Genomic DNA, 10,906 nt, shown 5'->3' on the forward strand with positions numbered 1-10,906 from the left:
GCGATCAAGCAGGATCCTTGTCGCGACGGGCATGTGTCAGGAGGTTTGCTAGCCACTAATAAGCCAATCCCGCCAAGGACTGCGGGGCTAATTTGATTGGCCGCACGTCTTTGCATGTTAGGTACCTAGGTACGTTGCTCAGTCTCACCAAACTACTTGGTACCTACCTAAGGTAGCTCCAAGCATGAAGACTTGTACAGCACAATACGGATACTACCTAGGTACCTACATGCATACGTAGCATTGCTAGCAATGCTTACCTAACAGAGGGAACAATCGAAGAGGAGCTTAGCTTAGACACGCTGTCAAGTGTACTCCGTACCTATCCGGTCTCGCCCTCTCCCTGGGCTCCTCCCGATGCCCTCCCTTTGTTCCCGCCCGTCTGTCCACTGCATCCCTTCCCATCCCTTCCCATCCCATCCCATCCATCCCATCCTGTCCGCACCAACAAAACATAACTCTGCAATGCTGCATCCAAGGCCCCTTCCCTGTACATGTCCGCCACGGATCGGGCTGCCGCTAATCTTTCAGGGTTTTGTTCTTCTTTTCCCTTTCCTACCTGCATCATCCCCCTCCTTCCCCTAACCTAAATCGTTCGTGCATGGCAAGCAGAACACGACTACAAGTCTGCATTTCTTATCTCACATGCTAGCGTCGAGTGATGTTTAAAGTACCTATACAGTCGCGCATCACTCCAGGTACATACTGTACCCATCTTCTATACCTTCATCTCCGATTCCAGCTTCGCAACGCGAGGCCGAGCAGCTCTTCACATGCCCGCCCGCGTGCGTCGTCGCCCATGTGTCACCCCCCCCCCCCCCATGGAGCCCTGACCTGGCCGTTGAAGTGAGGTGATACCAAAACAGAGAGCATGCCATACTTTCAATTTACCGCACAACCCAACGCCCGCTCCCGCACCATCTGAGGGCCCCGAAATCACTCTTAAAATCGCCTCTTAATTAGCAGCGGCCCCTTGTAGCCCGAGCTGCAGCTGCCCGCCAACCCGCGCACCCTGCCCCACTAGCCTCGCAATGACCAAGCTCAGCCGTCCCTGGCAGCTTCTCGTAGCCTCGTTTGACGTCAAATGACGCCGTGACGCGCCTGGCACGTGGCCTATGGCCGACTGACCAAGGTGTCCAGGCTTCGTCATATAAGTGCTCTCTACTATAATTGACACAACGGGAATGGAATCAGAAGTCGAATCCTTGCTTTCAGTCATGTTCGCACGATATTTGCTGTTGCTAAAACCCGCCCAATGCAATCCCAGACTTCCGAATGGAAAGGATAAGAAAGAAGAAAGAAAAGAGAAAAAGAAAGAAAAACAAAGCCAAGAGACGAAAAATACCTTGTGGCCCCAAGCTCTAACGGGACCTAGGAACACGACCAAAAATGACTCCGACCAAATCAGAACACCTGGTCCCATCCTGCCTTGCTCTCCAAACTGTCAACGGCCATGCTTCCGCGACGCAGAAAAGAAAGCATCGTACAAGCCCATCCTCAAACCCGATTCCCAGTCCCAACCCGCCATGCAAGGATACCCTCTGGATTGAACCACCCGCTCTTCTCCTTTTTTGTTTTTTTAGCTACCGCTGTTGGCAGCCCCCTCAGCGCCACCGAGCCTTTCCCGCTGAACCATGACACGCTGGTTACAGATGTCGATAAACATCTCGAACCTCTCAATGATCTGGTCCTTCTCCTTGAGCTTCTCCTTCAGCTCATCCACCTCCTTTTGCTTGTCCTCTTTGAACTTGTCAAACTCCTCACGGGCTTTGGCGAGCTCCTTCCGGAGGTCTGCCCGGATGCGCTCTTCAGCCGTGGGGTGTGGTTTGCTGTAGATCGCCGGTCGGTTCTCAGCCAGTCCAGTGGCCACCTTTTGTGGATTCCGGTTGATCGCAGCCCGGGCGTTGTAGATGTCGCGAGGGAGTAGGGGAACATGAGGGTTTTCGTTTTGAAGTATTTCGAGCGTCTCGTTAACACTAACCCCTGTCGAAGAGTCAGCGGCTGCTCTTTCCCGTGGTGTGGTCTTTGTCGGCTCACCGTTCTCCTTGAGAGCCTTGACGGCGGCGACCATCTTGCTGTCCAACTTGCGAGCGGCCGGGTGGAGGAGCGGGCTTTCGCTCGGCCCGTGGTTGTGCTGCAGGTGTTGCGGATCGGGTCGGTATCGGATCGTCCACTGGGTTCGCTGTTCGATGGCGAAGAAGCCGAACTGGCAATCGCATTTGCGTGACGATGTCTTGCGCTTGCGGAATTCGGGGCTGACACGACTCGGAGGCTTGCCTGCTCGGTCGCATACGAACAGAACCTTTTTCAGGCCAGGGACTGTCTTCTTGGAGCGTCCAATGACAATCGCGTAACCGACTGACGTGCAGTACGCGAGAACGCTTTTGTGAACGGCCTCCAGGGTCGGAAAGCTGCCTCCCTCTGGTGGAGCTGACATCATCTCTCCCATTGGTGTCCGAGGGACGAATGGGGTTCCGTCCAGCATTTTGGGTTCGAGCGAGTCGTCACCGTCGGCCAGCGTTTCGACCTCCATGCTGTCACCATGGTGCTCGCTGGCCTGAGCCGGCGTCTCGGGTCGAGGCTGCGGGGGCTGTTGCACTTGCTGCTGGACCGGAGAAGCCTGCGGCACTTGTTGGGCCTGCTGAACTTGCTGAACTTGTTGCGGAACTTGCTGTATTTGCTGGACCTGGGGAGCCTGCGGCAATTGTTGCTGCACCGTGGGAGGTGTAGGCTGAGACAGGGTTTGCTGGGCCTGGGCCTGGGCCTGGGGCTGAGCTTGGTGGGAAAGAATCGGCTCATTTTTGATCTGCTGCTGGGTCAAGTTCTGCTGTTGCTGATGAAGACTGTGCTGCTGATTCAGCTTCTGTTGTTGACTCAGGGTCTGCTGCTGATGCTGCTGCGCAAGACTTTGTTGCTGCTGCTGGCTGAGGGTTTGCTGTTGGTTCAGACTCTGCTGCTGTTGGTTCAGACTCTGCTGCTGTTGGTGCTGCTGCTGCTGTTGTTGGTGCTGCTGTTGATGCTGTTGCTGGTGCTGCTGCTGTTGTTGTTGTTGCTGTTGGTGCTGCTGCTGGTGTTGTTGGTGCTGTTGGTGCTGTTGATGTTGTTGGTGCGCCTGATGCTGTTGATGTTGGTGTTGCTGGTGCTGGTGCTGCTGCTGCTGGCCTAGGCCCTGCTGTTGACTTAAACTCTGCTGTTGACCCAAGCTTTGCTGATGACCGAGACCTTGTGGCTGTCCAAGGCCTTGGTGTTGACCCAAGCCCTGCTGCTGGCCGAGGCCTTGTTGATGGCCGAGACTTTGTTGAGCTCCGAGGGCCTGCTGCTGTCCCAGACCCTGTTGTTGGCCGAGGGTCTGCTGCTGTCCAAGGCCTTGCTGGTTGCCTAGAGGGAGGAACATTGAAGGTGCGTTTTGGGGTATCTGCTGCCTCTGGGGAGGCCCCCTCTGTCTACCGAGGCCAGCAGCATTGGGGACGTGGCTCGGCGGACGCGATGATCCATTGACGTTCCCATTGACGGGCGTCGGGGTCTGGAAGAGATGATGGGGATACTGGGCCTGAGGAGGCTGTTGAGGTGTGTATGCTTGTTGTTGATAAGGCGACGCGTTGTGAGGGCCAGGTGATGGTTTTTGCTGGGCAGGATTCGCGTGGAGAGGCGGGAAGCCTGGGCCGCCGTGACTGCGTCGAATGCCGGGCTGGGGAAAGGCGAGGCCGGGATGGCTGTTCGGACCCGACTGCCCCAGACTCGACATCGTGTCGAGGGAAGGGTCGTCGAGGGTTCAAAGAAGGACAACGAGAGGAAGGGAAAGAAGAAAAGGAAAGAAAGAAAAAAAAAAAAAAGGGAACGAGTGTTGAGGTCGGACGTTTGCGTATGAGGACGAGAACGCTCGGCGGCGACGGCGAGAATCGCGAAAACCCTGAATAGAGGCGGTTCGGGAGGGGCTCAGCGCAGGACGTGAGCGTGGACGTCGACGTCGACGTCGAAGTCGTTCCCTCGATGTCGTTGAGCCTCCGCTATCGTGAGGCGAATCCCAGAGATGCTCAAAAGGATGCAACAAACGAACCCTTGAATGTGGTCTGGGGGTGTCGATAATGGGATTGGGGGGAGGGAGAGGCGTGGAGTGTGTGTGGGTTCTGGGAGGTGTGCACAAAAAAGAAGGGGGAGGGAGAGCAAACATGCGAGGTGTGAAGGGTGGTGTGCGAGGAAGAGAAGGCGGACATGGAAGAGACCTGGGCGGATTTAGGGATGGGGGAGGGGGACGCGGACGTGGATGTGGACGTGGACAGGACCGTGTGGACGACAACACAACACTGGAAGAGGCCAGAGAGTCGGTGTCAGAGCCAGAGTCAGAGCCTGAGCCAGAAAGCCAAAAGTTTTGGGCGAGGGAGGGCGAGGACCAGGACGGGGGGGGAGGGGGCGGACGAAAGGCCTGGAGGGAGAAATTTTCTGTGGCGCGGGCCTTTTCTCTTTGGGCGTTCCCAAACTGTTCTTGGGGTGGAAAAAAGGGGGGCCAGACTCAAACTTCAGGTGAAAGGGGGTCAAGAGCGGCCGGCCTGAGGACCGTCGGGGCTCCAAAGACACTAGACACCCCCCATTGGACCAATGATACGAGCTGGCTACGATATACGGATACCGATGTGGGTCCAGACACGTGATTCGGCCAGAGAACAGTGATGTCACCTAATGCCAAGCGTTCCTTTTGTTGGCTGTGCCGGCATTTTCTCCTTGTTGACTTTTGGTAACCGCCACCCCCGAGTGTTGGACGCGAAGACGCGCAACAATAATAGACCGCATAGGCAACGTGTTTCGACGAGGGTGAAGGTTACACGCGCAACATCGGATTATTATCCAGCGCGTTCGGTCGAAAGAGCGGACGAGGGCCCGGGGTCATCGTGTCTGCAAAAAGCTGCAGCCACTCCATCATCGCAGTCCTGATATCTATACCGCACATCCCAATAAAAACTTACCATATGGTTGACAAGCCACTGGCGTTTGCCTGCATCCTAGCCTCTAGGCGGGAAAAGTGTCATTCGGGGGCTCGACCTGGTGCTGGCTGGCTCGGCAATTGACACTGACAGCTGCTGGAGATGCGTGCCTCTTGCTATCCGCACTCCTGCCTAAGGTACCTAAGGTAGGTAGGTAGCCTACGCTTGTGCCACCCTCTCTCTCTCTCTCTCTCTCGCGCGCGCGCGCGCAGGATGTACCTTTCCCCCTACCTACCTGCCTTAACCTAAGCTAGGTACAACCACCTCCGGGGAGGGGGGGGGCTTCAGGACGAGACGGGAACACGCCCCCTCCAATTGCGTTTTGCGCTCGACTCTTTAGGTCCCCTTTAATATCGAAAACCTTGATCGAGAATCCCAAATGAAAAGGAAGAACGGTATAGGAAATAACATGCAAATCCTTCTGGCAATTGAGAATCCAATCACACAGACGTAAGTTGAGCTCACGCCTTCAACTGTTCGCCCTGTCTCCTCGGATAGATGCACGGGTACGCCGCACGCGATACCAAAGCATATCCCCTCCCCCCCGCTCACGGCGTCTAGGTACACTACGGGGGGGTTCCCGCGGCTTGCTACAGCACCCAGCTCCCCCCTGGAGCCCGCAAATCAGCCCTACGTACCACTCCCTCCCACCCCTGGGCCCCTGGGCACCTGGGCACTCGCGAGTGAGCTCCAGCCTCCAGAAGAGCTGGATGCTGGTGGTGCTTTTTTAGTGGGGGTCCGGCTTGCCTACCTACTGCCTGTAGTGAGGTACCTACGAATTCCTACCCAACCAGGCCATATCCCTGCCTCGTATTTTGACCTCGCACCGACTTCACTGAGATGCTCCAAAGCTACTACTTGCCAGCTTGTCCGCGGAACTCTTTCAACCCAGCCACTCGGTATAAGCTTGTCGACAACGCCATCCTTTTCATGGCGACTGAGCCCGTGGCATCACTTCGGTATGCCCACTCTCACCAGGGCAGGTCATAGTCATCAAGTGCATAACAAAGCCGCATCACATATGAAAGCGCGAAAAGCAACAATAACCCCGACCTGGCTTGTTTTAAAGCAGTGACAGCTTGGTGTCAGGTTCCCACGGTCCGAGTTCAATATTAGTCATCATATCACAATGACTTGTTTTGACACTCTCAATATCTAAACTACTCCCATAGCCTCGACTAGGAAGTATCTGTAGTACAACATGGTATCTTTAGCTTTCTCCTTGTGCGCCAAAAACTGCAATTCCGTTTACTCATCCTACATGTATGTGACGGCTGGGTACTGTATGATGCAAAACCGACAGGTACCACCTACCTTACTCCTCCCTCTTCTTACGCTTGCTAGGCCTCCGTCCTGTCTCTCCGTCTACAAAGTGACCCTTGTCCTGCTGGTGTTGCTTCAGGTTATCCGGCCGATTCTTATACTGGCTTGTGCAGCCGGGATACGGGCACCGGTAGATCTTGGGAGGTGCCGTCGAGTGCTGCAGTTTTTTGTGCTTCGCCATGCTGCCCTTGAACCACTGCGGGTCGCCCTTTGGCTGGTATCCGCAAATCTCGCAACTGTCGCTCGTCTTCAACTCGAACTTTTGTCCCGCTCCGCTTGGAGACGCTCTTGCCATCTCGTCGAACGATTCGACATCAACTTTGCTTCTCGTGGGCGGCATCGGGAAAGTCGGACGCGTTGGCAATTCACCGGCTTCGCAGAAGGTCGTTACAGTGTCGGCAAGCGTTGTGTCGTCCATCATCATCATCTGAGCGCCAGTCAGAGGCGTCGGCATGGCAAGCGGGTCCTCCTGCACCGTGAGGAAGCTTTCCCACGAGTCGTCCAGTGCTGTTGTTGTGCTCCTGATGAACTCATCTAAAGCCGCCTCGCTAGTCACGTTGGTGGTATCCTGCGTGGTGTGTTTAATTGCCTCCTTTTCGCAGATGCGCGAGATTATGGTTTGCATCAGATCGGTACCGTGTACATGGTATCTCGTTCGTGACAGCCCTCTCGGTACGTGCTGATTGTAGACATCATCAAGCAGCTCCCTGACCATGGGCACGTAGCTATCGAAGTATTCTTGTAGTGTTACGCATCCCTGTAGGCAATGTCAATACCAAGGTAGGAGGAAATGGGCCTTTCGCGAGATCTACCTTGCCAGCCTGCAACAGCTCCAGCTCCACCCTCCTTGCGCTGCGAACACTGCTGCTGCCGATGCGCTTCTGAATGCGCTTGATCTTTGAATTGAGGCCCTTAGCATGAGCGAAGCCTCTGTGAACCTCACTTCGCAACGCTCTGCAAGTCGCATCCAAGCTTTCTTTCAAGACCAAGCTGTCGGTGGCATGCGTAGAGTGCTTTGTCCACAGCATCGAGCCAAGAACCTCGCTCGACTCGAGGTCCTTGCTCGGCAACGCGGTGCGTTCAAGTTCTGATCCGTGTCAGCGAGGAAACCACACGAGTTTGATGGAGGGCATACCGTCCAAGAAGAAGCACGCTACTTCCAGTAAGACATTCTTTTCCAAGGGTTTTCTCGGCCACGAAGTGGCTCGCTCCTTTCCTTTCAGACTTGACGGACTGGAAATCGCATCTTGATGTCGTTCCGATAACACTACATTCATTTCACTGGGCGAAAAGTCCAGTGGCTGCCAAATCGCCAACGCCACCTCGGTATACTGTTCCCGCTCACATCCCACCAGCCAATCGCTGCAACGGAAAGCTTGGGCAAAGAGCTGCCTCGAGCGGTTGCGAGCGTCGTCTTCGTGCACAATGAGAGAAAGCGAGTAGGTGATGTGGACGAAGCAGAGCATGTCGATGCTACTTGTTGGCCGTATTCCCTCGAGCAGAACCTTCAGGGTAGCGATACCCTTATTGGCTACATCTTGTGACGATAAGCCTTGTAACTGTTCCACGAGAGGATTGCGCGAGAGGTGCTGCAGCTTTTCCAGGGATGAGGTGATATGAGTCTTCAGTGTATCCCATGCTGACCCGACAAGAGAGTTGGCATCAACAGCAAAAGCAGGCATGGCCATATCTGTTGCTCTGACCATGGTGGCCGGGGCATCAAACGTCTTTCCGGGACCACAGGTCCTAGTCTCGCTTCGACGGGGTTTCAAAATCGACGTATCCAAAAGGGACAGCTGCTGGTCGCAATCCAAGTCCTCCGAGAGAGTCAAGGGAAGCGGCTGGAGCATGATGTCGTCTGCTGGAAGTTCCGAGATGAAGGCATGCGGCTGGATACTGTAGTTCGAGTAGCGACTTGCATTGGAGCAACCACGTGAGAGCAGCCCGCCAGAACTGCTGTCGGACGCTGGTGAAGTGATGCCAGTCTCGGCAGTCGTCCAGGTACCGCTGAAGGCAGAGGCAGGTGAAACGAGATAACTCGCTGTTGTGTCGGTACTCGCGTTCGATCTAAGCGAATTGCTAGGGGACAGGTTCTTGGTTCGAGTCGTAGGCTGATGCTGTTTGCGACGCTGCTCGAGACCGTAAGTATATAGAGACAATGACGGCCGATCGGGTTTGCCTGAGATGCTGTTGTCATTTGCACCGACGTTGGTCTGCAACAGCCAGTCGAATGAGAGGTCAGGCATCACAGAGACGGCTGATTCCAAGGCCGTCGGCTCCATGGCCATGGACATTGCGGACTCGGCTTCCATGATGCCTCGGTCAATATTGGTCGGCGTCGGAAGAGGCACCTCGATGGAATCGATCTCTAGGATTTCGGAGCACGAGGATAGCTCGACCTGCTGAGGTTGAATGCAAGAATCGTAGCTCGGCGGTGGAAATATGGCGATGTCGGATGCATTCTTCATGTCGAGGTCGAGCATGCCCTGGTTCTTGGACTTTTGCCCCAACGAAGAGAAGAAGTTCTTCGCGACGGACATGATCCTACGCCTCTTTCCAGGATGCCCCAGGCAGCGTTTGCACTTCCCATCGGTGAACTTCTCGGCCTTCCCACACTCGTAACACCAGTACTCGCCGGTGGACAGCTGATCGCAGCTATACAAGTGCCTCAACATAGCCTCATGGCTTGGGAACCTCTTGCGACAGAGCAGCAGCGGACATTCGAGACGGTCAGCGGCTGTCATCTTCTGGGACGTGTTGCGCTGGACGGCGGCCCAGACGATGAACCTGTGTATTGCGCATTGGTCTGGGGTGACGGTGCGAGTACTGGGCCATTGTTCAGCTCAAGATCTACAGCGACCAGGTTTGGGCAAAAGTTTGAGCAGTGGGTGACTTACACGCATGATGGAGGACCGGTGGAGTCGATGGAAGAGCGGGTTGAGGACGATGAACTCGTGGAGCAAGAATCACGTCGTTGTCGCGCTCGGCCGAGGCGGGATGAAGTGAGAGCTCGTAGGGCTGAATGACTTTGGCTCAGCGAACGACGGTCATCCCCGAAGGGCGACAGCGAGGTTTTCGACTCCATGGTGCTCCCAGGGACGGAGTCGAAATTCGAAAGACGATTGCAAGTATGGCTGCGGTTAGCGAAGCGTTGGCCTAATGGGGACCATTCCGCCACCCATCTTCCTGGTTTATCTAGCTATGGGATGGTATGATTGTAGCGAGATGGGACGTCCTAGAATCCAGGACTCGGCGGCGGTATTCCTAGGACTTGAACGGCGGGTCGGCACTGGCTGGAAAGGGCGGCCTCCACCCCCCGGCAGATAGTGCGCGCGGGAGCGTGCGGGCTGTGCTCACCTAGCCTGACTGCCTGCCAGCTGCTTTGTTGGTTTTGGTCAGAGCAGAGGGAGGAGAGGAGACATCCGGTGTGGAGAGCCCAGCCCACCTGAGCCTCAAGGTGTAAGGTGAGGTAAGCAAGCAGGCGTGGCGGTGGCATGCATGGGCGCGAGGACGAAGCCTTTGCGGACAAGACTCAGCCCACGCCAGAAAGATGGTTGTTTCGCTGCGGATGTTAGTGGGATACATTGCTGCATCCCTTTTGCTGTCCGAAAATACTTATTATTTCGGTAAGCTGTCGTCATCTCTGGCTAACTCAACTCTCATTGGTGATGAGCAGCCGCAATCCCTCTTTTTCGTTCTTTCTTTTCCTTCTCAGTTAACGAGGTTGATATCGAATACAAAGAAGACCGAGTAGATGCAGTGCGCATACCGCTCGGTCAGCCCGGTACGCACGCAGGACTCTGGCATGGCCCGAGAGCAATTTGAACGAGAAGAGTCTTGTAGTAGGTAGCTTGCGCATCTACAAAGCTAAACACCTGACCAATCAGGTCACAGGCCTGTCGAGGCGGCAAGGCATACTCAGCGGTCAAGACTGATTACTAGACGGCGAGCCATGACATCGGCTCGAGGCGCCGCCTTGTGCTAGGAATCAGCGCTGGTACCATGGTACCTATCTACTGCTGTTTCGATGCCAGAAACCGCCTGGCCTTCCGCATTGGAGGCGCTGACGCAAACCATTGAAATTGGAAGCAGTTCCATACCCACAGTTTCACGGCGACCAAGCCGGATCATATGTGCCGTTGCGCCGTAAGCGAGAAAGTCGTGAGCTAGGTGATGCCATGATACAACGTGTCGGAACTGCTGTGGCTTTAGACACTGGAGTTGGCGGCTGAATACGAGCTTGAGCCTGGAAGAAGCTGAACAGCCTATGAAAGCACCCTGGTGACAAGGTGGCTTCTTTGCTAATGCATCGGAGCATTTCGTCAACAGATAGTACGCCCTCAGGAGCAGAAGGAAGCACCGACCCGTGGTGAGCCCGCACCATCTTGGATGACTCGGTGAATTCGATGTCGCTCCAGTCATCTGGTACATAAGATTGTCAGATATGAAACGTTGGACACTGAAGAAAAGGTACGACGAGGAGGAGATTATCGATCCAGCCTACCTACGCTATGATGTACCAACAGAAAGACCCAAGGCGATTGGGAAAGTGACCTGGAAGCTGAGGAAGGAAGGAAACCAGGAAAGAAGGAAGGCACTGGCCA

General features: G+C 55.2%; 2 protein-coding genes across 2 annotated transcripts; both read right to left on the bottom strand.

Annotated features, from left to right (window-relative positions):
- Positions 1-1,579: 1,579 nt before the first annotated feature.
- GLRG_05898 (uncharacterized protein) lies at positions 1,580-3,394 on the bottom strand (the record flags this gene model as incomplete). Its single annotated transcript, XM_008096583.1, has 1 exon — positions 1,580-3,394. One exon carries the CDS (start codon positions 3,392-3,394, stop codon positions 1,580-1,582), a length of 1,815 nt encoding a protein of 604 aa, XP_008094774.1.
- Positions 3,395-6,294: 2,900 nt separating this feature from the next.
- GLRG_05899 (uncharacterized protein) lies at positions 6,295-9,046 on the bottom strand (the record flags this gene model as incomplete). The annotated part of the gene is made up of 3 exons (XM_008096584.1): positions 6,295-7,059; positions 7,115-7,389; positions 7,438-9,046. The coding sequence occupies 3 exons, from the start codon at positions 9,044-9,046 to the stop codon at positions 6,295-6,297; spliced, it is 2,649 nt and encodes an 882-aa protein (XP_008094775.1).
- Positions 9,047-10,906: the final 1,860 nt, after the last annotated feature.

The sequence above is a fragment of the Colletotrichum graminicola genome (genome assembly GCF_000149035.1).
Source record: "Colletotrichum graminicola M1.001 genomic scaffold supercont1.21, whole genome shotgun sequence".
Classification (NCBI taxonomy): domain Eukaryota; kingdom Fungi; phylum Ascomycota; class Sordariomycetes; order Glomerellales; family Glomerellaceae; genus Colletotrichum; species Colletotrichum graminicola.